This window comes from Falco naumanni, chromosome 6, assembly GCF_017639655.2.
Source record: "Falco naumanni isolate bFalNau1 chromosome 6, bFalNau1.pat, whole genome shotgun sequence".
Classification (NCBI taxonomy): Eukaryota; Metazoa; Chordata; class Aves; order Falconiformes; family Falconidae; genus Falco; species Falco naumanni.
In genome coordinates, this window is record NC_054059.1 from 9,272,134 (window position 1) to 9,299,589 (window position 27,456).

General features: G+C 39.9%; 1 protein-coding gene across 2 annotated transcripts; it reads right to left on the minus strand.

Annotated features, from left to right (window-relative positions):
- Positions 1–1,086: 1,086 nt before the first annotated feature.
- IRAK1BP1 (interleukin 1 receptor associated kinase 1 binding protein 1) lies at positions 1,087–13,702 on the minus strand. Of its 2 annotated transcripts, XM_040599403.1 has the most exons (4): positions 13,383–13,702; positions 6,656–6,721; positions 2,419–2,549; positions 1,087–1,404 (listed from the first exon to the last, which is right to left on the minus strand). In XM_040599403.1, the coding sequence occupies exons 1-4, from the start codon at positions 13,677–13,679 to the stop codon at positions 1,134–1,136; spliced, it is 765 nt and encodes a 254-aa protein (XP_040455337.1). In that variant the 5' UTR covers positions 13,680–13,702; the 3' UTR covers positions 1,087–1,133. The 2 variants fall into 2 exon arrangements, with proteins under 2 accessions (XP_040455337.1, XP_040455338.1); XM_040599404.1 differs by lacking the exon at positions 6,656–6,721 and having other exon boundaries at positions 13,383–13,689.
- Between the last annotated feature and the right edge of the window lie 13,754 nt (positions 13,703–27,456).

Sequence of the window (27,456 nt, forward strand, 5' to 3'; positions counted from 1 at the left end):
GTAACTGATCCAGTTGAAAAAAAAAATGGTCTATCAATCAGCAACAAATGGGTGGCAAGTACTTCAGTAAGAAACAGTGCTGATTTTAAAACATCAATGCCAGTATAGGTCTAGTGTGTCATACCTCATGAGGTATGTTCAACATTTGTGGAGTACTTTGAGGAATGCTGACATAAATTAGGTTAAGGTACATAGAAAATCCCACTGAAGTATCTCTATGTATAAAACGCTCTTAAAAACTAATCGGAAGCTTTCAAAAAATTAACTGTAGTGACTTTAATGATTCTTTTAAATATCAGTTTGTATTTATTGCTAATTCTGGTGCTTATTCAACTTGAAATATTGTCTCAGGTGCATCACCCTGATAGGAAAGCCTATTTCCGTGGATATGGTGGATCAAAATACATTATGCAGCCTTTGCTGGGAAAAAATCTACCCTCATGACTGATGTATTTAAGTGTTTGTACATGTAAAGTACATTTAGAAAACATACTTCCTTTTTAAACTTGAGCAAACAGATACCAGGATAAAACTCATGTACCTTTTTTCCTATGATGAAATAAAACATTGCTAAGCATGTTTTGAGTAATTCATTTCATTATAAGCAAACATACTGCACATTCAGTTTACTGTAACTCAGGGCAGGCGTTAAATTCCTTCCACATTTGGTTTAAATATAGCCTGGCTTCAGCAAGGAATAGCAAAGTTTCTGCACATCAAACATCTTGCCATTTTACAGAGGGCAGAGGAAGAAACTAAACAGTTAAGAACTGTACTTACAATTAATCGTAACCTTAATTTTAGGGAATAGAGCTAAATAAAGGCCAACAGGAACCAAAATATTTTTGGGGAGAGCTGTTATAAGTAAATCCTTCAATACTTTGATAGCTCTCTCTACAAAAACACGCATTGCACTGCTTTCAAATGGTACATGCAAAGGAAGAGTTAATCTAAATTTTTGCATATGGACAGATATGTCAAGAAACCTACTTTGGCTCACTACACGAATTTCATTCTTGATGTTCTCTCTTAACTCTACTTGCTACCATAAGAATAAAGTAAAAACAACAACAAAAAAAACCCAAAGCAGGCATAAAAACTTTATTAAGAAAACGTGTAGGATTTGAGAGTTTCTACAAGAACTTGTTTCTTCTGTTTTCTTTTCCCTTTATCTCAAAGACAGCAAACACTTTACAAGAAGCATAAGCAGTAGCATTCTGGATTCTTTCCTGCAGAGTCATTGAATCTGGGGAGCTCAACAGATGACTGTCTATGTGGCCTCCCCATTCTTTTGTTTCTTCTTCTCTTATTAATAAAGGTTTTCCCAATGACTGGCCAAACAGTCGACAGACTTCTTGAGCTTTCTGCCGCGTGTTTCCAACAGCAGCGACACATACTCGACGGCTGAGAGGTAGAAACAGCAGCACAATAACAAGCAGGGCCAACTGATGTACAAGTATTCCCTGCCAAGCGTTTTTTTTTTTTTTTTAATGCCTCAGCTTTTGTAACTGTGTAGCTGTGAGGCACATCGCCTTCCCCCAGCTGCTGAGTGATTGTTTAGGAGTTTGAGGGGGGAGCGTGTGGAAAAAATGTCAGCATCCTCATCAGCTACGACCAAGCATTTCTAACACCTACATGTTGCAGGCATCTGGCATGTGATGCTGAGCCAGAGTTCACCCTCTGCTCCAGGCGTTTGGGTGGCCCAGCTGTAAAGCATACTGGCACCTGTTTAACCTGGTCTGATCACTGGAAATCACTGGTCTGATTTCCAGACTCCTGCATAGATACCTTGGAGATACACTTCTGACATCTCTAGAACTGTTAGCAGCAGCTAGTTGAGCTTGTTTCTTGGACCAGGCATAATTCTTTCCTTTAAAGAGGCAAAACCCAAGCCAAGATTAGATTTCCCTCTTCCTTCCACTAATGTCAATGGGAAAAGCAGGACTTTGAATAGCTAATGCCTAAAATATCAAAACTGCAAGCTTCAAAGCAGCATGTTTCAATGCTGAGCAAGCACTGTACGTGGTTCTTTTCAGATCATGTCAGCAGCTAAGAGTAATGGGAATTGGCAAGGGTACTTAGGTAACACGCTTGTACCTGCATGAATAAATACAAATTAAATCTACATGTGCTGATGTAACCAAAGTCAAATTCTGTTGACCTAACATTCACAGCAAATTATACTTCCAATGGAAATCACTGGGAAAATATTTTTTATTACATTCTGCACAGGGACACAAGCTCTATCTTCTGGGCTGAACAGCGTTAATTTATATTTAAAACAAATACTGAAATCTTTGAACATGAATTTTAATAGGTATGAAAAAAACTATTTGCTCCCATTACAAACAGTATAAATAATGTATTTGTATCAACTGTTATCTGAGGCTGTAAAATTTGTGGTGCGAGAGAACTTACCGAAGGGTGTCTATGGCTTCTGGTGTATGGTAGAAATGAGGTGGACTGATGGTAACAGAGGTTCCTAACTTTTCAATGAGTAGATTGCAAACATTCTGCATTTTTCCAAAATCGCTGAATACAATACAGACCTGGGAGTGAACACAGACATCACACAGGTAATTTTTTTCATTTTCCCCCTATGATTCAACACTTGTATTTAAATCAGTATAAAGCCAGATAACGTACAAGCTCATAAAACTTACTAGTCCTGTATATAATTCCAACATTTATTTACTTAGAACACTTTTATATAGCCCTAGAGACTATCATTAGGTTTGCAACAGAAAGAAGTTCACAAAAATGGTTTAAAATTGAGGATTAAGAAATGCTCTTTTGTGAGGAAGTTCGGCATTCTTGGTATGTAGACAATTTGAAGAATGAATGTGCTCTTTGGAACATGTGACTAGATGCATCCTCGTTTTTCCTTTTTTAGATTACTAGATGGTAATTATGCATAAGCCCAAGCAAAATTATGGGAAAACATTGTGCAGGAAGGAAAATTACATTTTAATTCCAAATATCAGGTTCAAGAAACCTAAACTATTAGATTAAATGAAGCCTAGCCCAGTCCAGCTTGCAGTGGGCTCACTGTGTTGGCTGAACAGATTGACTTCAGTGCCTACAGAGAACTGGTCACTTCAGACTTGGATTAAAAACAATTTGAACATCTAGTTTTCTGTGGCTCTGGCAATAAGCATTAAATAGAGATGCATCAGGTTTTCAGGTGCTTTCCCAAGTGCTACAAAGCAGGCATCACTATCAGCCCTGGATCCAGAGCCCTAGGGCCTTCCCCAGCCAGGCAGCAGCTTTCCAGGCAGGAGCCAGTCTTTTTCTGTGGCATAGTGCAGCTGCCAGGAGTGAAGCAATGATGCCGAGCTGCTGCAGCATTCGGGAATCAGGAATCTTGGGTCCTAAATCCTTTCTAGAAGAACTAAACCCTCATCTTCACTTCCTGGTACAGTGCCATCGCCAAGTCAGGCTCCCCTTCTCGCCTATCCCTGACTCTTTTCTTTTTGCAAAATAATACAGGTTCAATAGGAAGGGAATTAAAAAAACTGTGGTAAAGAAAATTCCACCGCCAACCCCTGTGAATTTCAGTCAGCCCTGTGATTGCTGCAGTCCATGCAGCAATCCATCTGAGTGAAGGTATATGGTACAGAAATCCAAGTTAGTGCACGTCAGCTGCAGTGCAGTAGCTTCCTCTGTGCATACCATAGAGTTACCTTGTGGTAAATGAGATAATTCAAGGAAGTTGAATCTCTCAGTGAGAGATGAGGGGGCTACTTCATACACAGGGTAAGGCAAAAAAATGGATATTGACAGTTATCACAGAGCAATTAACGCCCACGCCTTGCTACCCTTGGTAGCCTCTCAGGCAGTACATGTACCTCATCCTGGCTTGAATCCTTGCACTGACTCAGTAGCTCTTCACACAGCTGAGCCAAAACTGGGCTTAAGGCCTTCAAAACTAACCGAGATGGAGTGGCAGGGCAATTCCATCTTCTACACGGACAAAGGGTCATGCCTGTTGTGCAAAACTCTACCAAGTCTGCATCTTCATCTCAGGTGCATGCCCTTTTACCGGTAACTTGGGGACTGGATCACTTTCTGAAAGACTGAAGATGAAACTAAACCTAGATTTCTTTCTTCAGTGGGAGTTCTTGCCATATATAAAAAGCATACATCTTCTTGTGCTGTTTTGCCAGGAAACTGTCATAGTCGTATTTTGTGGAAAGTTGAAAGTCTCACTATGAGCACTGTCATAGTGTTTTCCAGATTGCTGTGTTTACAAGATTACCTCCCCCAAGGGGATGAAACAAAAGAATGACCAAACAAAAGAACTGTGGGTCTTAAGCAAGAGATAAGCTGCTCAGGCTGGGGCAGTTCTGGGCACTCCGGAACTTTGTTAAAGCAGCAGCAAGTAATCAGGTACCCTCAGGGGCAAAAACCAACTAACTTTGAATTTTCCTCCTAAAAATCAGTCTTCATTTAGAGAGCTATCCAATAAATTCCACTTACATTTACAGAGGATACCTGAGCATTAAAATGCAAAGCTGTGTTTCAATTTCTTCAATTATGATTAAGGTTAAAAAGTGTGGAAAAAGTAATATGTGGGTATACAAAACCACTTATGGACATTACAAGGTTTGAATAAGGCTGTAAAGGACAAGAAGTTATGCTTTATAAGGAGGCAGGTGTATTAAGAAATACACAAAACAAACATAATCTTCATCCCATGAAACAGTCATGCAATAAATGACTTATTATGATTAAGATATTAGAGCTTTGTGATCTCATACACAACTTCCTTCTTCTGCAAGTTTTCCTTTGTTATAAAATGAATTAAAGTTTATCTCCTTACAGCTGAAAGCATATCCTGAATTCTTAATTATACCTTCAAAATAGCTATTTGTCTGGGAATTTCTTCTGTTCTCTAAAAACTCTTACAGTACACAAATGGTACAAAGAGTTTGCAGAATGAAATAATGCGTGACTTCCATGATTTCATATATAATACAAATATAACGGCAAATTCTTTAGTGAAGAAGTAAGCAGAAGTTAATTTTAAATTAATTTATATTGCTGAAGTATGCAAACATGCTGGTCAATGGAACTTCATTGGTTTATGAAGCTGCACTAATGAAACAAGTACATACATAAAGAGAGAAGCAAGGAGAAACTAATCTCCGCATAAAGAGCAACCAACTTAAGTGCACAGGGCAGCCAAAACAGCAGTACTATGGCTAGATTTTTCAAGTTCTGACACTCAGGTCCTAGGCAACCATACCATTTTTAAACAGCAATTACAGCTGGTCCAAGCTGCCTACAAATGAACACTAGATCTATGTAATTGGCTTTCAACGTTGTACGTTGAAATTAATAGCAGAAGGGAGATGATTGGTTAAGTTACCACTTAAGACTGAAGTTGTAACCTTAAGCTTGTCTGTAGCCTAAATGATAATTCAATATAATTTTATTAATTGTTAAGTGCAGCTCATCTAAAAAACATGGTTATTTAAGCTCTCATGGTAGTAGGCGTCTACATTACGAAGTTAAAGTCACTCAAAACATGACACTGATACATACTATTTAAGTATTTTAAGACTCATTTTGAAACCCAAATTTTGTTCTCCAAATTTGGAATTATTCCTGTATTTATTAGTTTTATTTAGATCAGAATATGCCTTAAAGCAAGCAAACTAAAGAGGCTGAACCCTGTTTTAGGAGACTGTAAATAACAGTTCTATGAAACAGTTACCAGTTTATGACAGGCTTCCAAGTTTACTTAGTAAGAATCTGTAAATTTGCTGGGCAGTGATTAAAGTTTGATGCTCTAAAAAGATCCGCTGGCTGAAAACACATCATTTCCCTCAGTGAATGTTTCCAGCACATTTATTTCCTACTATAGCACAAAGGTGCAAAAATATACTCCCTTAAGCTGCTTCTGAAGTAAATAGGATTATTCCCACATTATTTAGCAGCACTTTTTACCTACAGAATTCCAAGTCAATTACCTAGGAAACAATTAGCTTTGCTTTACTTGCAGCAAGCTGATGGCAGAGTCATGTAGAATAGACCAAAGTCCAGGTGCTGTTCAGCTGTGGCTTAAGCAGATCTAGATTAGGGCTGCCACAGCACTGTTGTCTCCCATCCAGTCTTGTCCTCTGCCTTGCATTGCCTCCAGTTCAAGGAGCTAAAATAATGGAAAAAATAAAAGCTAATCTGGAAAGACAAGAAGTTATTAACTGGAGCAGCTTTCTGAACTGACCTATCCACCTAAGTACAACTCCTTGCAAGAAGCAGAAGACAGGAAGGGTTATGGGTGCAGGAGAGTGCAGAATCTTGGGCTTGCTTATACTGCCACAGAATGACAACTGAGGAGCTCCAGAACCAAATATTCCCTTCCGCAGCATCGTGTGACATTTAAAAAGCACACATCCATCTTAGAAGAAAAGAATTCTTTCTATATTACAGTAGCAGAACACAAGATCTGCACACAACAGAAGACTGCCGCTGAACTCTGCTTTAAACTGCAGTCCTCCAATAGTTTCTTTGGACTATGCTGCCTTTAATGAAAAGAGCACCTACTCCTCAGCAGGAGGAAAGACAGTATGCAAATTTTCATTGGTCCTTGCTACATTTCTTGGTTTTGTTTTTTTATTTATTATTATTTTTGGTTAATTTGAATACATACCTCTGCTTCCATTTGGTAAGTATTTTCTACTCTACTAAAATCCTCTGTTACAGTCATATTTTCTTCCTAAAACAAAGTACAAGAATATCTTAAAAGACAGAAATTAAACATCTGTTGGAAATGTATGTACATTTTGTCCTGTGAAAGTTGAACTGTTTTGGCTTATTACTTATGACTTAGCAACAGAAATTAGGAATTTTCTAAGCTAACCTCTTCAGTTAAAAACTAGCTGGATGTTGAAGAATTCTTGACATTTTTTAAAGTAAATTATACAGTAGCTCTATAATGTAATTTCACTGCTATTCACTTGAAGAGAACAATTAGGTCTTACAAGTGACTGCTAGCTAGAAGCTGTGTGTCTCAGTGTGTAACTGTAAATTCACCTGGTTCAAAAAACTAGATGCTTCAATTGTTTCCAGAAAGTTAGTATGTGAAAAGTGCTTTTCAGGCCCTTATGTTAAGATATTTTAACAGTAGTGGCTTGTAGCAAGGCGATGTGAACAATGACCGAGCAGTGGTTGTTCTGGCACAATGGTGACCCTTAAAAGAGGCTATGCCACCAGTGACACTGTTGCATTAACAGCAGCTACATTATTCAACATAATGGCTACACAGAGCACTAGCAAATCCTGTAAGACTCATATATAAACTACTGAACTAAGATACAGAATAACTCCAGTTACATCTGAATATTTGACCAGCTTGCTAGCAGTCTAACAACCACATTTCTTTCACCCACTTCCCCTCTTTGGTAAACAATTTGGATTAACAATTTATTGCAAAATTACTATAACACACACACCCCCACCCCCCCACCCCCCAGTTTACAATTGTAAATGTATCTTTGCATTTAATACACAGAAACTGTAGGGAAGCACATACTAACCCTTCTAATTACTGAAAAAGTTTTTTATTTACTAAATGTATTTGCATCAGAAAACAGTATTTTCCTTCAGTATTGACACATTTCAAAAGATGCTTTAGGTCAGAATATTTCCTACAGAGACTCAAATCTCCAAGTTTATCATGTAGCACGCATGCATCAGTTTTATATAAATTACATTAATCATGAGAAGCATTTTCCTTTTAAAATATCATATGGAAATTAGATCCATAATTACCATTGCACAGCAGGCTACAAGAAACAAATTTTGACATTTCAATTTTATGATTGATTGGCAGTACTCAAATTCAAGCACAACAGTCCTATTTTTGGATAATCTCTTCTGGTAAGTGCGAGGACCAGGGCCAGTTAGTCACTAAAAACTGTATTTCCCCTTCTACAGTCATAGGTTTGAGGTACTTCAGCAGCATGGGTGGCTGAGGTTTGCCAAAGAGTGATCAAGTCAGTCCAGCACCAGCAAACTCATTTAATTTACAAAATGGAGCAAATCTTACTATTTATGATAGAATCCAATTGCAACTGGCAAGAAAGATATTTTTTTTCTAGAGCTCTTACATATCTTATAGAAATAACCACACAGAAAAGCTTTCTTCTACAATTCATATTTTACAGAAATAACTATGCTTTAGAGTAAACATAGAAAAAATGTGTTTGCTTTCCCTTGTCCCCACTCGTGAATCCTTTTAAAAAAAGTTCTCTTTCATGCCGAGTGGATCCAAGTATTCCAATTTGATTTTGCCCTCCACAAGGTTCCTGTGTATTTAAGGACAGTGCCACCCAGTGGCTCCGGGAGCTATTGCAAGATCAATGCCATAGGAGTGAAAGGTCATTTTGTGCCACATATTCTAAAATTTCCCTCATAGCTGATTTTTATCTCACCAGATTTGACAGTAGCTGTATGTGTTATTGAAGATAAATGGACGAAATAATTGCTGAATTCATAATAAGGTGGCCTCCTGTGATACATCTTCTGTTAGATACTTTGTTCCTGTTTGGGAGTGTGTTTAGACAAAGATAATGGAAAAGACAGGTAGGTGACAAGAGAATTTTAAACTGGAATCCAGACTTCAACTACATCAAAAGCAAAAGTCTTTTTTTCCTACTGTGTATGTCTAGCGTTCATATTTTGGCTGAGGAACTATCCATTTGATTGCAATATCCACAGGAAAAATAGTTTCAAGTGTGACTTCAGCAAAGCTACACTTCTGATATGTCAGGTATTCTGGACTTCTGGAATAACTTTCTCCACTTTCTAAATCTGTGGGCCAAGAATCACAGTAGGAAAATTAAATGAATATAATATTATCATTATGTGATAACTCAATTACTCCAGAAGCCATTGAGCAGTTCTTAACAGAATCGCACTTCCATTCTGCTTATATAGCCTATTTTCTGAGCCAACAGTGACATAAACCATCGATCACTGCTGCAGGTACTCTAAAAAAAAAATAATGCAAAAGACAATCAATATCTCATTGGGCTTATAATATCAAGTCTAGAACTGTGCTTTGCCTTATATTTTCCTTCTTTTCAACAATATATCCCTTCCTCCTACCTATCTACTACTCCTGAACCATATCTTCTTCACAGAACCGTTGTGGCCACCCTCACAACACCATCACTGTTTACAGGAGTGACTGCTGCTTTCCCCAGAAGAGAACAGGGAGAAAACTAAAGAGGTAAGTTGCAAAAGCACACTTCAAGGAGACAGCTATATAACAATACGGTATGAGAAAAGCCTATCTGCCGATGAAGTTTTATGTTCTGCTCCTGGTTACGCAGTTAACAAAACTGAGACCTTTTTATGCAACACCAGACCAGCCTTAGTAAGGGAAAGTGTTTATAGTTTGGAAATGTACACTTATGCACTGTTGTCATAAGTTACACTGGTATGTGTAGTTACAAGTAAAAAAATCTGGAGACACCTGGAAACCTACCTTACTATTTACTTGTACATTTGCACTGATATAGCCAATATAACTTCACATTAAGAAAAGTATATTCCAACAACAAAAAGAATTAGCTTCTTCCACCTGAATATAGCTTTTTTGTTCTTAGTACTAAATAAATGGTTAATGAGAGTCTTGGTATATGGTCATATCTCCTAACAGTCTATCCATCGTAGCATCCCCAGACAGTTAAGGATGATCAGCACCTACAGTCAGTGCACACCCCAGCTGGGCATCGGGTACCTCTGCTCCAGCCTTTCATCGCCTCACTCTGCCTGTTCTGTTTGGTATGAGAGGAACAGAACAATGACCTAAAAATCTACAGTAAGGAAGTTTCTGCTGCTTAACATACATTCAAGAAATAACAGAAGTATACATAACAGTTATTTTAAGAAAGGTAAAAAGCAGATTTGTACTCAGCAACTGTAAGGATGCTTTGGGGGTATTTCTTAAAATATGTGGCAGTGTAAAAACCATGAGGACTTGCGCAGGTTTCTACCTTTCTTATTCAAGGATATATTGAAATTGCAAGATTTTGCAACTGAGCAAAACGTAAAAATCTCTTTTTCACCAACTGTATGGATGTGCATCCGTAACTGTGACTCCTAAATAACAGTTTTGAATTATGGAGAATATTGCACATATATCAAATTACATATCCCAGTACAAACTCTAAGCCAGAGACCACTGGATATAGTTTGTTAAATGACACGCTGATCAGTATGACAAATATTATCACTGTTATTTTTAAACAAGATGGCCAATGCCAATTGTTAGATACAGTGATTAAAGAAAACAAGTGTCATCATCACACCACTCCCCAAATAAATCATGGGTGGTAAATATAAAGCCAGTTTTCTTCTAGAGAAAAAGAAAAAAACATTACTTTTGAGCAGCTGGACCAAGTAAGAGATTGGTTTCCCCATTGCTTTTACTTTCCCTGCAGCCTTCAAAGCAGAGTCTGTGCTCTGAAGTGCTGCATATACTTACAGCACTCTATAAATAAATGCTACTATGTGCATCTATTTCTGATTAAAATCCTGTGTAAATATATATGGAAATTAGGTGTTGCCCCCAGGCATCCTGACAAGCTGCTAATGCAAGCTCCTGCTGCTGCAAAGGTTACACACTTCTGATCTCACAGACTTCCTACAATAGCAACAACAAGGGTTAAGGAAATTATTCTACAGATTAATTAAAAATAAATATATAGACTAGGCAGCTGATTTCTAAAGAGGCCTTAGATAAGCTTGCAACAACTAGAACCATATGGAGATTGTGAAGAGTTATTAATTTTACAGTGGCCTAGAATGGTGTTAGCTACAAGTGATGTTAGCAAATGCAGTTAAGAACAAATTGTCAGCAGTGAGAGTTGTTAGTAGAAAAGCCACAAGGCAAATAAAAGCTCCAGCAGTGGAGTGATTTAAAATTGGATGGAACAAAGCACTAAAAATTATACCGCAGGGAACTACTCTGAGAAAAACAACATGAAGTTACTTTTTTTTTTTCCAGAGTTCCCCAGAGCTAACACTTTGCTAACACTGAGAAACCCACAACTTAAGCAGCATTTCACAGTCCCTCAAATAAGTAGAAAGAACATCTCCATTCTCCAATGCACGGCACCTCTGAAACAGCAAAAGATTACTATGAAATTATTATAATAAGACACTGAATGCTCTCACATCATAAAGACAGTCCACTCTCCACCTAGGTTACACCACCGCCGCTTACTTGCTCCCATTACAGTTCAGAACCAGCTGCATATAGCCAAATAAAACCATTTGTCTGTCCAGGTCATACTTCATTTTGCAATTATTTTTTTCTACCCTGGAGCAGCGTGCACAGCCCATCTAACGCATGCTCAGCTCACTTACTTAACATCCTGCCTACTCCTTTTGTGTGCCATCACCATGTCAAATGCTCCATACTATCCTAATTCAATAAAGCTCATGCTAAAACTGGAAGTTGGTTATTCAGATTCACAGTAGGGTAAATATCTGTAACTACCTTATCTAATCTATCCACATTCTGAAGAGCTATTTAATTGTAGTCATGATGAAAATACCCCCTGATACGATAGCTCACCATAATATTGGGTACAAAGCTTATTGTCTCCTCTACTAATAAAAATAAATGTATTAGCAGTTGCCTTCTCTTCTCCCGTTCCTCCTCTTAAAATCCACAAGACTTCAAAATCCTGTTAACTCACTTAATAGAAACTGAAGGCATTCAACCTGTAATCCCATACAAAAATGCATCATTTCTGACTGAACAAGTCATTTTGATGGCCATGGAATCGTGCTCCCTGTGACAAACACACACCCAGCCCTGCATTCAGGAAAAACATAGGGAGCAGGATCATGGACCTAGCCCACATATCCAGCAGCCTCCATGTGTCCTTGCCATCTAGTCCCATAACTGCAATATGAGACTTTAAACCAGGGGTTAAGGGGTCTTTTTTATTGCCTTCTTTATTCCTGAACAAATGCTTTATTTAGCTACTACAGAAACAGAGATATCAGTTTATCATCAGTTTATCTACAGAAACAGAGATATCATCACTATCAGTTCTAGAAGAAAACCGTACATCCTATTTTGTGGGGGGAAAAAAAAGTTGGAGTCAGCACCTATCTTCAAATGCATGCAGCATTTGAGATGTGCTTACAGTGACGTTGCATGCCCACATTACTGTTTACACCAAGTAGCTTACTTTCTTACTTTGCACTTACTAACACTGAATTGCACTGTAACATCATGCAGTATCATGAGACCCTTCTGCAGTTTCTCCTTTTTTACTACATTGAGTAATTTAGTGTTGATAGCAAACTCTGTCGTCTCCCTTCTTTCCAGCTCATTTGTGAACACACTAAAAAGGCACAAACTTCAGGGGAACTTCAGTGGTAAGTAACTTTTCAAAAGCAACCACTTATTCCACCAAAGATCAGCTTTGGTCTCTTTTCAAGAGTCCTAGGTGTGGAACGCCGTCTAAAACTGTTTTATAAAATCCAAAAAGCATCAGCAGAACAATTGCTAGAAGAAGTATCACCCTTATGGAGCATTTACAATGTAGACAAGGCCTTAAAGGTAGGACAATGCTTTTCTCACCATCATAAAATGACTTCTTGAGGCCAAAAAAACCTTGTTATGGTAAAGGAACTTTCTGAGGCCACAAGGGGCTCCCGTCACTTCAGCTATCTTGATCACATCTCACGTTTTTTCATACCTCTCCAAGTGGAACAAGAAAAAAAAGAGGAAGAAGATCTGTTGGCATTTGTCACTAAGCTATGGTAAGGACATAGTTATACTGACACACACATGTATCGGTTAAGTTATGCTGCTGTATACCCCTGCTCAGTTCCATCACGTGAGGATGCTGTATTACATGAACAGTTGAAACAGTCGAAGCAGGATGGTTTTCAGATGCAAAACAAGCAACCCTTGGGTCAGCCCGAGGAACTCCATTCCACCTTTTCTGCCAAGGCTGGCAAAGCCGCAACCTCCCCAAGTCAGGCAGGGTTCCACAGCGGTGCCACAGCGGCCGCTGCATTCCCAGGGCGGAGGCCCGGAGGCCCAAACCCCGTCACTCCTGCCTCCCGCCGGCCCGGCCGGGGGACGCAGCGCCCCTCGCAGCGGTGCCGGGACCCCTCTGCAGACGCCCGTCCCCTCGGGCGGCCCCGCCCGGCCGCCCCTGCTCCCGCGGCCGCAGGAAAGCACCTCACCCCGCAGGCCGCCCCCCGCCGACCGGGCGGTGCCGGCCGCCCCCCGCAGCTGAGGGGAGCTGCCCCGCCCGCTCCTCTGCTTGCCTTCCCGCCCGGCGCCCGGCCCCACAGAGGACCCCCGCGCCCGGCGCTGCAGGCGGGGCAGCGGCTCTCACCGGGACGCCGCGCTGGCGGGCGCTCTGGGCGATGTACTCCAGCCGGCGGGCCACGCTGCTCCGCGCCGCCCCGGCCGCCCCTTTCCGGCTGCCCAGCCGCAGCGACACCCGCGCCCGGTCCGGCCCGGCGCTCAGCTCCGCGCTGCCGCTTACGTGCACCTCCCGCCCGGACAGCGCCGGTGGGCCGCTGCGTCCCGCCGGGGCCGGGGCCTCTGCCGGGGCCGGGACGAGCTCCGCGAAGACGCGGGCGGGGGGCGGCGCGGGCAGCGCCATGGCGGCGGGCCCCCCGGGCACCATGGCAACCAACGCCGGCGCGCCCGTTGCACCCTGGGAGGCGCCCACGTGACGCCCCCCTTCAGCTCCCTACCGCCACCGCCCGGCTGCCAGAGCGAGGCTGCTCGCGGCCGTGGCGGGCCCCGAGGGCGCGGAGGCGGCGGCGCCGGAACGGGGCTGGGGCGGGCGGCTGGGCCAGGCGGGGTGTGGGTGCGCGTCCTCTGAGGACAAGCAGTCCCTTTTCTACCGTTTTTGACCTATTATCATATATTTCCATTATGTTAACGTCTGGCCCAACCTGCGGGTGTGAGGAGGAGGGCTGTAGTGGCTGGCTGCGGAGGGAGGGCTGCAGCGTGGCTTCTGCTGGTGGCAGGGGTGGTTAAAACCCATTCTAAGGTCAGTGCTGCTGGTCCTCTGTGGAGGGGTCTTGGAGCACTCATGTTGGCTTTGCTAATGTCTGCTGGCCAGGTCCTGCTAACGATGCCCTCTGCAGAGGGTTGCAGTTCGGCTTCTCTGGGAATCACAGGTTGCTTGAGATGAGAGGAGACCTCTTGAGAGGGGCTCTAGCTCCTGGCCCAGGCAGGGTCAGCCAGAGCAGATTGCCCAGGACCATGTTCGCTTGAGTTTTGATGTTTCAAAGGATGGAGACTCCAGAACTTCTCTGGGCAGCCCATGCCAGTGTTTGACTGCACTCACCATAAGAGTTTTGTTCTGTTCATATGGAGTTATCATGTGTTTTAGTCTGTGTCCTATCCTGTCACTGGGCACCACTGAGAAGAGCCTGACTCCCCTGTCTTCTTTCCTTCCCATCGGGCATTTATATACCTTGATAAGATTCCCCCTAAGCCTTCTTTTTTCCAGGCTATACAGTCCCAGCTCTCTCAGCCCATCCTCACAGGAGAGATGCCTTGGTCCCTTCATCATCTGTATGGCCTTTTGTTGAACTCTCTCCAGTATGTCCATATCTCCTGTGTACTGGGAAGCCCAGAACAGGACACAGCACTATAGGTGTGCCTCACCAGTGCTGAAAGAAGGGGAAGGATCACCTCCCTTGACCTGCTGGCAACGCTTCTAATCCAGGCCAGGATGCTGTTGGCCAGCTTTGCCATGTAAGCGCATGATCTGCTTGTTGTTTGTCAGTACCCCCAAGTCCTTTTCTGCTTCCTAGCCAGTCAGGCCACAGCGTGCACTAGTGCACGGGGTTGTTCCTCCCCAGACACAGGGTCTGACATTTCCACTTGCTGAACTTCACAAGATGCCTCTCAGTTCAGTTCTCCAGCCTGTCCGAGTGACTGAAATGGCTAGCTCAGTGACTAGCTCTGTATGTCAGGTCTTATTTGTATGAGGATTTTTGGAAAGGACTCTGGATACATCATCACTGTTTACATGTTTTGTAAACATGTTACAACAGTTACATGTTTTGATTACCTGAAATCTGGAATCTGGCACTGAGGCTTCAAGCTGATGATACTGTATGCTTATACAAGGTCTTGCAGCCTTCAGAATTCATGTTGCAGACATCAGAAAGTCTGCGTGACATGGTACAGATAAATACTGCTATATCTCCTTCTAGGTAAAAACATGACATGTAAAGACATCAAGACCTGATTTTACAAGTCAGATGCAAATTCCTTGGAGGTGGCAGGAAAAAGAAACATTAAGTGATTTGAAGCCCTGTCTTTTTTCCCCCTCATTAATCTGCTTGGTGTGATGCGTGCTTCATGTCCCATCATTAGGGAGTTTCTGTACAAACTTCCTTTCCCATCATTAATATCGCATCTGCCTTAAGAGGTATCTATGACTTCTGCATGCCTCATGACTTTTTGAGTCTTCTGCCTTTGAATCTGTTTTTCTCTCCATATTTGTTGAATACTTAAAGCTTCAAATTAAATGGATTGAACCTGATAGGTATTCATTACCTCTGGAGATGACACTCCGTGTTTCTCAGCATGAATAACCAAAAGTAGACACACCTAAAATTTTGAGTGTAACTGATCAAAGTGATATGAGAAGACACAGAAGAAGCTTGTAACAGAATCCAGAAATATGGTGCTTAGTCACTTAACGTAAATCAATTTGAGAGCTTACATGAATAAACTCTGGGCACTGCTGACTTTAGGAAATAAAATATAAAAGGAAAATTAGTAGAGGCAATTATAAATGTATATTCCTCAGAAATATTTTTTTTCAGTAAATAGGGAGTTAAAAATGCTTTTGAAAGTAGTCTGTTGCAGCAGTATGTACTCTTTTTAGTTTAGCCAATATGTTTATAGAGGATTTCCTTAAATATGTAACAGTATTAATAGAGACCCTCCACATTTTTAATGCTGCTTGTCAGGAGGTCATCAATACAACTTTTAAAGTGTTGGATAATGTAATGAAGCCAAATTGTGTACTCTCCAGGTTGTTTTTGTTTGTTCAAGACTATTCTGATTTAGCTGTTTATTAAAAGTGATTTGCCTTTTATTGAAAGACAGCCTGTATCAAACAAAATCTGTTGGAGTGGCTACATGCATATATGTAAATACAATGAAATCTCCTATGTGTTATACACTTCATGAATCAATGCTTTATGATCTTTGACTTTCTGGGAACAGTGAAACAGAAATATTTCAAAAAGATATCATAATTATGAGCTTAATTGGGTGAATCCTGGAAGACCTTTTCTAAGGCCAGTTATAAAATTACCTTAGACGCAAATTAATCTATGGAAAAATACTTCTCTGTGAAACAAGGTCAAATGTTATTGAGTAATTAGCATGTGCTATAAGAACATCATACACTAAGGATAAAAAATAGCTAAAGTTATTGAATTTACTTTGCACTCTTTAAGGGCAATTTGCAAAGCTCCAGTTTAAGTATATTGAGAGTCTGTCACTCAGAATTTGAATATAAAGCCAAAATAAGCTTTTTCTGACTTACAGTTTGACCAGGAGGTATTTTTTAAAATGGTGGAATAAACTGCTGTTTCAGAGTTGGAAAAGCTAATTCAATTGTGAATATCATTCTGCTAACTTACAGCTGAATTAAAATATTGAAGACTTAACTACAGACTGCAAAGAGATGGAGAAGGTGCTAAATTGTGTGTGGGATTTGTTGGTTTTTTTGTTTTTTTTTTTCCTTAGGAAACAGATGGTTTTATGTTTGGTTCTATTTCTGTTTGGTAGCAGTAAAGTGCTACATTGCTTATGATTTGTAGCAATGGAGCTGGATTTATTTAGCGAGGTAAGATTTCTGGGGTTTGGAATGTGTGTGAGGCAGAAATCTGTTAAAGCTTCTTTTTTGTGAAAGGACAATTAGCAGTAGCCATAGTGACTGGTGTCTTTCTGTCATGTGTCTCAGATGCTGACGTACTGTAAAACATTTAATGAATGGACGCCCTATTCATATCTATGTATTGCCTGGTTATTCCTTACAATGTTGTTAGGCAAAGTCGGTCAGTCACCCACTTCTTGCATGGCATTCACAACCACTCTGTAGGGCAAATAAATACTCACCATAAGCCAGATTTGCTACCTTTTCAAACCCATATAAGACTCGAAATTGAGAAGGTTAGCTGAGCAAATAGAAAATCCTTCCTCAAAATCTAAACCTAATTCGTCAGAGTTCTAAATTACTGAATTCTTAATAATGATCACCAAGGAGTTCTAAAGTTTTACTTGAATTTTTTAAATTTTTTAAGAAGAAACATGCATGGAAGAAAGAGAGAACAAATCTAGTAGCCGTGCCCTTGCTGGTGTTTTATTTACAAGGTCAAAATTTACTGGGTAAGGTGGAGCTAATGTGGAACTTAAATTATTTCTGTGAAGTCTGTTTTAAGGAAATATGTGTCCTTAGGAGGCTTTTTTCCACTCATGGACTAGTAAGAATAACTGACACTTGCTGAGGCTTGAGGGGAACATACTAGAGCTCACAGAAGGTGAGATTGATGAGAATTTTAAAGCAAAAACGAGGTTTTCCCTGTAACAACATAGAGGTCTATAGAGAAAGAGCAATGTCTCCAGTCTTCTCACTCTGACCTTGCCTACAGAATTTCCAAGGGCTGTTAACAATTTCCATAGCTCAGGAGGTTAATCAGTGAGTCTCTGCTCTAGATACTGCTTGCTGAAAGACACACTCCAATGAGCAGAATTTGCAGCCCAAGTACGGGAAGTGGCAGTATTGCTGGAGAATATGGATGGATTCATCACATCCTGTTTTCCTTTAAACAGCTCAGCATCTCACAGATTCTTTTCCTCTCAGGCTTCCTCCTGAACAACATAGAGTGATGTTAGAGGTAACTGTACAAAACCACTGACTCTGGCTGGGTGCAGATGTGATCTGACTTCTAGTTTTAAATTGGTCCTGTTAATAAAAGTGGAGATTTTTTTACTCTGTTCTTCTAAGTCAACTTTAACATATAATGTGAGCAATGAAATTGTTCTCTGACTGCAGCTACCTGTTGATGTTGATTTAATGTACTGGTTGAAAGCCAACAGTACAAAAACCATCAGAACATTGTTATTGACCATTTTTGTAAAACTGTAAAGAACTTAATACAGTTGCTACTGAAATTAGTTAAGATACTGTGGTTCTTCACAACTGAATCATGGAACATACTGATATTAATAATGCTGTCAGAAAGAAAGTTAGGTTAAGACTAGTAGAAATAAGATTTAAAACTGGTTTCTGTACTAGATGTCACTGAAATATCTCATGTTCTGTGCTCAGCAGCACCTAAAAGTGAAAAAAGTCACAGTCCCTGTTCAAGAGTACAAACATTACAGAAAAAGCTAAATGAGTCCTTGAAGTAGTCTTCAGTATTGCATTTGTGAGGAAATGGCCTGGAATTACTCTCTGTAAGCAGTAAATCTTTGTTAAAAAAATATGTGTCAAAAGAAGCAATATATAAAAAATAAATTATAAATAAATTCATAGTTTAAAGATCGTAATTCTGTAGAATCTGATAATTAAAGCATAATTTAAGATACTATAAGCATCTCTTAATTAAAATTTACATGCTTAACAATTTTAATACTAAGTCTCCATTTGTTATTTAAAATGTCATCTGAGCTTTCATGAGTTATGAAGGAAATAATATATATTTTCTCCGGTCTATGATTTTATATTTTCTTAGAAGTTCACAATAACTGTGAATGAACACAGATGTATACTTCTCATATATAAGCACTGTTAAACATCTTAATGTTGACTGGCCACAAATACTCCTCTTTAGCAAGGCAGTATACCTCTGTAATTTCACCACCAGGAACCTGGCAATTACAGCAATTACATGTTCATCAGGAACACTTTAAAGGAGCTTTGTGGAGGCAGCCGTATAATTGGGGAGAATTACAGAATACTGGATTTTACTACCAAAAGAAATCCCTGTGTCCTGACCTCCATAAGAGGCCATAGAACTTTCAGAGTTTAGAAGTTGAGAGAGTTTTAAAAGACTGTGTTGTCTTGATGGAAAGACTTTGTTATGGAGAGCCTCTTGCTGTTCTTGGGCAGCTATTTATTAATTATTCCAACTGCTAAAACAAAGGTGAATTTACATGCCACCTAGATTACCAGAAAATGCAGATTAGAAGAGGCTAGAAATTAAGAAGTCTATTTTTTTCAAGCAGTCCTTAGCAGATTTTAGGCTACCCACTTATAAAAAGACCCTCTGATATTAGAGATATTTTTCGCTTCCTGGTGCCTTAGCTGTCCTCAGTGTCTCTTGTTTGCTTATATCCTTTTTGTCAGGAGATTCAAGGAATGCACTGATTCAGACTTAATTATAATCAGCAACAACGGAGAAACACTGCTTTAAGAGACTGTGGTCTCCCTCTTTCCCCAAGCATAAGGAGCTGTGCTTAGGAACTGCTAATGAATGGTCCCTTAGTTTCAGATGGGGTTCCCCATGCGCCACCTCTTTCACTTCCCTCTCTCACAACCGATTGCAGAGACCATTGTCCCAGCTTCAAAATGCCATGGAAAGGAGTTTTCATTCCAAGTGGATTTCTTTCTGGGGCTAGGTTCTTAGACCCTATTCTTTGCTTGTGGGTATGATCTGATTTGTCAATAAGCCTTAAACTCTTAAGTGTGTGGGCCCAGGGCTGTTTTTTCCCCAGGGCAGCTTTTATCCATCCTATTCCTGGAATTTGTCTGCTTGCTCACATTTTTGTTAATGTAATGGAAATTACACAATGGAAAATAGATGACTGAAAAATCAATGCTTAAAAAATGTCTATCTAAGCTTGAATTAGATTTTTTTTTTTTTAAATATAAAATACTCTTTGCCTTAGATGTTATTTATTTATTTAACTATACTGAACCTATCCCAGTGTCACAACATGACATGGAGTTTTCAACAGGGCAAATTACAGTTTAATGTCTCGAAGCACGAGGTCAGTCGGGTATGCAATGCAACAAATGCTAGCTTTCATAACATTACCCAGGCGGTTATTATTAGACTTGACTGTATAATTTGAATCTCCTGTATCAAGGAAATCAGTAGTTTGACTATACACAGACTGAAGATTTCCTTTCCTTAGTCTTTCATTCCCAAACTATCAATTAATAGTTTTTCATAGATGAGATCTTTCTATTACACAGTTGGTGGAGGAAAAGGTAAAGAACTGATCACTGTAAACCTAGGCCGGTCATTGGATGACCTTCATCTTCTTTAAAAGAAAAAAAATTGCAGTATGTGACATTGCATCATTTAAATATTTGCAGCAAGGTGCAACTTTGGTTTTGTTATGGATCTTCTTAATGACTTTGTTGTTAATTATGTCCATTGATCTGAAACGATGAATATACAAAACAACTTTAAAGGTGCACGTTACAGATACTTGCTTTAAATGTACGCATCCAAAGATTAAGCTGCAGATGCTGGAAGCAAGAGAGGTAAGCATAGCTACGGGAGTAGCTAATTCAGAAACTAGCTGAAATGTGACATGCAAGAATTTGGATGAGAAGAAGCAGAGGTGGGAGGCTCAGACCAGGGCAGCTGACAGCAAGCGTGTGCTTTCATGTACTCAGGGGAATGAACGTTAGAAAGAAGCAGATAGTGACACAGTGACAACTTTAAAAGGGTAAGTGAAACTGTTAGAAATGTCTCCCTAACTTTTCCCCCAAGGCTTTTTTCCCCATACATAAGTTGTTACTGGAACTGTCAACAGAAATTGATGTTTTCTTTCTATTTTTGGCAAGCTTTCATTTGTTATCCCTCAGATTTTCCATGATGAGAGTTCAAATTCTTGCCTTTGAAGACCCTGGGTTTTGACTATATCCTGTGGGGTTTGCTTCCCAGCTCACTCTACTCAATCCAAGCCTCTACCTTATCTTTTTTCACCTCTACCTTTTACAGATTCCCCCCACATTTCTGGAATTTCTTGGAGGACTAAATTTGCCATCTTACCACTCTCTTCTTCATGTCCTTCCACAAAAGAGGTTTCCCTAGAAACCCTAACCCTGTTCCCTATGAAAAGTTAAGCCGAGTGTTAAAGACTTAGAATAGTGCTCAGACTATATCCAGTGGTGCAGTTTGGAATGAAATGCTGTAGAGTGATAATACCAGTGTTCACTGCCTAATACTTACCTTCCTGTATGTTTTTTGTATATATTGTTGGAGGCGATTTCTTTGGCAGAAAAGACAGTTCAGCATGGTTTCTAAATGCAAGGGTTAGGTTCCTGCCACCAAAAGCTTTTCTCCCTGAACTGACAGGCTCTCTGCAAGTGACCACAGCTCCCGGCCTGAGCATCTGCCCCAAGTACCACCCTACACAACGCGAATGAAGAGGTGATGGTGTTCCTGTTGTCAAAGGGTGTCTAAGGTGTCTTTTTGTTCCTAAGTCCACAGCAGACTTTTGGCACAGGCAGACACTTGGGTTGCTCCCAAGTGCAAATGCTTGTTACAGCAGTTACTGTCACTGGAACACCTTGATCAGACAGCCTACTGACCCATCCTCAAACCATGCAACTGTCAATGGGGGGAAAAGTTGGGAACTATATCTCCTGATCTTATTTTGGTTAGTGGAAAAGACTTTTCTAGGGTTTGAAACAGAAGAAGTAGTGTAATGTGACTTGGGAATGAGTAACTAAATGCACAGAGTAGATCGCTTAGTAATTGAGATTTAAAGAAATTATATTTCAATAACATAGTCTTAGAATAGCCACTGCAATTGCAACAGCAACTGGGTTAGAGGAAATGTAAGTGATACAGAAGGAGAAAAGCCAAATCACAGTTCAAAGGTCAGCCAAGAGATGTTCACAGGAAAAATTGCCTATAAAAATGCTTTTGAAGAGCTCTGGAGGCTCCCTAATCAAAAAAGCCTGAGTGCCAGAGAAAAAATTGGAACAGGTAAGACCTGCAGAGACGGTAGGATAATGCATAGCAACTGCCAGAAGAAGGGATGACAGAAGAAGAGCTGGCAAAGCAGATGGTATAATGGCAATAGTTCTAGCAAGATAGAGGTCTTTTATCTGAAAACTGTATCTCAGGAGAACAGTTGTGAGCATGCTTGGACATCTGGAGATGTGCAATGTTACTATTAAGTGTAACATTAGTTCAGAAGTAGAGGCAACTAATTTGTAAAGAAACTTTTAAGGAGTTGTGAAGTAGCTGTGAAGTGGAGCAGACTGGCATTGTAGTTAGTAGCCCTTAAGGATTAACATTTAAAAACTCTTATGTAAAATAACAAATATTCAGGATCAACTCAAAAGCCTTGCAAGGTCATAGGAAAAGACTTGAGTGTTTGGTTTTGGTTTTTTTTTTCCCCAAAAATAAAATTGTATTTTTTAAAGTGCAATAGAGAGACTTTTTTTTTTCCCCCCTCTGTACTATGAAACTTTTTAATCAAAAATTTCCATGGGCACTTACACATACGTAGGGATGCGTAGAATACTCTTCAGCCTTACAAATGCATGATCTTTGATTTAAAGTATGTGTTTGCTTGCTATTGAAGTTAAGCTGGAAAGTTATTTTATTGTAGGTCTCTGTACTGTAATGTTTTAGGATCTAGCTTGAAGTTCAATTCCCCTCAGTATAATCTCTGTCCCTGCAGCACATATAAATATGTCATATATGTCATATCAGGCTGAGAGAGTTGGGGTTGTTCAGCCTGGAGAAGAGAAGGCTCTGGGGAGACCTTACAGCAGCCTCCCAGTACTTAAAGGGGGCTTATAAGAAAGATGAGGACAGACTTTTTAGTAGGGTCTGTAGTGACAGGACAAGGGGTAATGGTTTTAAACTAAAGGAGGGTAGCTTCAGACTAGACCTAAAAAAAAGAATTTTTTACAATGAAGGTGGTGAAACACTGATAAATAACCCATCCCTGGAAACATTCAAGGTCAGGCTGGACGGGGCTCTGAGCAACCTGATCTACTTGAAGATGTTCCTGCTCATTGCTGGGGGGTTGGACTAGATGACCTTTAAAGGTTCCTTCTAACCCAAACCATTCTATGTTTTTATGATACTATGATACCACATTTTGCATAAAAATTTAGGTATTTTTTTCTAATTTCATATTAGCTGAACTTAGCATCTCTAACTGTACTTACCTGCAGTTTTCAGGAGACCAGTGTTATCAGTGAGAAACAGGTTGGCCTTGTTAATCCACACCACTTTTCTCTATATTTACTCTTCCTCTTTTAAAAATAAATAATAAAATAAATAAATATATATATTTTAAAATATTTTCTAGTAATAAGATCTTAAATCAGCTAGGTTTAGGTTTGGAAAAAAAAAAAAAGGCACCAATATTTTTAGTGACCTTGAGTATGACTCTAGTATCCCTTTTTTACAGTGGGGACCATGTTTTGCACCTGAAATGGTGAATTAGGTCTCTTATGTTTAAAATTACAGACCACAGGGAGTTATACAAACACTAAGGAAAATAGATAATTGTAAAATTAACCATATGGTTCTGTTTACACCAATCTGGCATGTTTTGGGAGTTTTCAAGGTTAGATTCTGCACTCATTCTGCTTGCAAGTAAGCAGAGAGTGGTGACTTATAACTCTTTAGAATTTCCCACACTGGAGCATGCCACAGAGCAGAGGGTTGTGACAAGGACCAGATGACATCTGAGAGTGGAGAACATCACATCAATTTGTCCTTTTTTGGGTAACATTAGTCTCTTAGGAAACTGAGCATAGAAGATAATTCTACCTTTTGATGGTAGGGTTCACTGCATTAGTTGCTTCTCCTGTAAATGTATTATTGAGATACAGGAATTGCTCCAGCACTGCGGAAAGCCAAACAATGAAATGCTTTGCAGTGTATACGTTACTCTCATTTGATTGCATTGTCATTGGGAGTGATCACTGAAGTGTGTTTAAAAGCAGTTATTGTAGCACATATTGAAAAATCAATACATTCGTTGTCTTGCAACATTGTGCTTTGGAACTACAATAGATGGGAATGGTTGAAATCAATGAATGTTACGAAAACAGAGTTTATGTGGCATAAAATGTGATTGTAGAATTTGCTGGTTTGGAGAATTTGGAAGGTTTGTTTATGTTGGCTGTATTGAGAAGCTGAGCTCTATTTTAATTTTCATCAGTGCAGCAACAAGAACAGCAAAACCACAACTGAGTGGGAGAAGGGAATGGAAGAGAGATTAATCTGTTTGCTCTAATATGTCAGCCACAAGATACTTTACTAAACTCTCATCAATGTCTAGAGCAGAACTGAAATGGAGTGGTTGTCACAGACAGTGCTGGGGAAATGTCTCGGCTAGTGGAAAATTTGTTAGAGTTGATGGGACCAAAAAAGGAGAAAAAACACTTTAACTCTTAGAGTTTAGGTTGAATTTTCATGCTTTGCTGGTAAAGCGGTAAGGTTCCCAACAGTGTTCATTTACTCATAAATGGGAAATTTGATGTGGAATTCAAGAAAGAAGACACCCATAGAAGTCCAAAATGTTATTTAGAGTAGTTTTTGCAAGATACCCTCCTCCCCACCCTTCCCATCCCATTTTAAAAGCAAAGCTCATTATGGACCACTATTTTTTTCCTGTGCCTCACTCCCTTTGGTGTTCCGTCATTTAATGCTGTTTAAATCAGCAATTTTTGCAAATTATTTTTGCGTGAATAATGTATATATACTGTGAATTTGTTTCCACCATTTATGGGCATCTCTTTTACAGAAGAAAAACTACAGGCCTATCTACATTTACTTTGTAGTCCCTGCACAGTACTGGAATGGGAAACGTGGAGTCCATCAGTGCAAATGAGAATCAAGCCACATGTTTGAAAAGCAATGAGCAACTGAAGAAATAGTTTTGAAGGGGAGAGGTTCTTATTAGCCTTTCTAACACAATCCTCAAAGGTGCTGAGGGTTCTCAGTTCTCATCAACTTCAAAGAGAATTCAGTGTTCAGGAGGCACAGGAATGAGGGCCAGATGATAATGAGCTGATACGATGACAAACACAAAAGGAAATGCTCCATGTGGGGAAGCATTTCTCTGATAATTTTTAGTATGTTGTGGGTTGTGCAGTGACCAAAAATGGCATAAGATGGCAGTAAGAGATTGCAAAATAACGTGGTTTGGAGTGGCACATTCCAGTGAATCAACCCACTAGCTTGCAATACAACGATTGTATAACAAGTGACAAAATGGGGGTTGCTGAGCTCCATCTAGGTACTAGTTTCTAACTTTTTTTTTTGCTTTTTTCTTTTCCTCAGAGGAAAACCTCCAGTTTATTTGACATTTATACTTTCTTATCTGAGTGTGGGAAAATGAAATAGTATTTTGCACTGCATTGCCATCTGTGTGAAAGTGCTTGAAATTCACTGCTCATACTTTTTTAATCTCTGCTGTATGAGAATGTCTCCAAATTTAACATTTTAGCTAATTTAGCCAAATTTAGCAAATTTAGCCAAATATGGCATCATGTGCTGACGGGAACAGAGTAGTTTGAAACAACCACGTCAGTAAATGCACACACAACTTCACAGCCTTCCTAGAGGACCATAGGCAATGTGAACAAGAGGCTGTTAAGATCATCCACTGCTAAACTCCAGCACAGAGAACTGGTGATAGTGGGCCTAGACCTGTGGTGGCAGATCTAGCCAAAGCCTAGGTGCTGTGCTTAGCCCGAGGAGGGTAGAGCTGGTAAGCTCTGGGGAGAGTTTTGTTAGGTGCTCCAGTGGCACTTAGGCTCTAGGGTCTTCTCGTAACCTTTCAGGCCAGGGTTATGACCTGAAGACACATGGCTGCCTTTTCTTGGCCAGAGAAATGAGTTTTGAATACGAATATAATTGCTGTTTGTGATAACTATGTGAAAAGAAGCTAGAGGAAAAGAGAGGGCTGTATTTCTGGAGACTTAGGTTTTCTCCAATTTAAGCATTGCTAAAAAAAAAGACTGTATGGGCTACTTACAAAATATTAGGTGTGTAATTTCTCAGTGTCAATGATTTCATTAGATCTGTGTTGACATTTTCAGTAGTGACTTTATGTTAGTATTTAAAGCTACGTTCTATAGCCCCAGCGTACGCTTCACGTTCCTCTCAAACAAAAAAGATTTTCTGAATCCTTTGCAGTGGAAATGATGATAGTGTTTTTAGCTAGTGCTTTTCATCCTTAGATCTGAAAGTGCCTTATAAATGCACTTATCACTTACCAAAAAAGGCTTTATGTGATCAAACAAATGAACATAAAATAACAATGAGCAAGAAATAGTTTCTAAAGTGACTGGCAATATATTACCTAAGCTTTGCTTTAGCAGGGAAGAGTGGATGTGTAAGAAGTTTTTGTGTTTCTCTAACTTCATGATGACTTACACATAACAGAATGCTTCTTTTCAGCATCTGTGCTAATGTAATTGCTATGGAGTTAGGTGGTTACGTGTGATTTTTATCTGATATCTAAGCCAGAGGTCAAACCACAAAACTGGCATTTAGAAAGATGATGTGGACTTGTCTTGCTCCCTGAAGGCCTTGGTGCGTAAGCCTGGAGGCCGATTACCATCGGATACGAATATTTTCATCTTTGAAGTATAAGATTTTGTTTCACTGTAATACATATGTACCTGATTCCTTCCAGTCAAGAGTTTAACATTTCAGGAAATAAAAAGTAAAAGTCCATTGGTATTATTGCAACATTTTTTGAACAATGACGTTTCTGGGAAGGTCAAGTGGGTCTTTTATTGTATGTTTTTCAGTACAGTGTTTGATCATGTGTGGCACAGACAGCTCCTCTGCATTGTAGACCATGATGCACCATCTGTGGGCTCTATATCAGTAATGCCAGTCACGCGTATGGCTGTAGTAAGCGTCATCCCAGTGTCCTGAGGGAAGACTAGCAACAATCCACAGGCCAAGTGTAAGCATGGGTTATACTCTCATTTCAGTGATAAAAAGGAGGGCTTCAGCTCCTGTATGCTTGGGATTGCAGTCACAAATATTATCGGTATTGGCCTGTATGATCCGTTGTTTGAAAGTATCTTCCTAATTTTTTGTAGTGGGATCTGAAACTGGCCAGAGATCCAGAAGGGATCTGCTGAGAATATTTCCGTATAGTAAGCTTAAAAAAGACATTTTTTTGAGAATAAAAGTAGATGAACTGGTCTTTTAAAAAAAATAAAAATAAAAATAAAGTGACTAGGTGAAGCAGAGTAGAAAAATATCTTAAGAAAAAAATCTCCCCTTGCCCAATGAGGTGTTGAAGGTAGGTCCTGGCTTCCAAGCATAGTTTCAGTCAACTCAGAGGCATAACGGGTTGTAGCACAGTCTGTAGAGCCCTTTCTGGTCACTCTGTCACTTTTGAGGGGTGGCTGTGCCAGCCTCTGCTTCACTGGCGTGTTTTTCAGGCTACATCTTTATAGG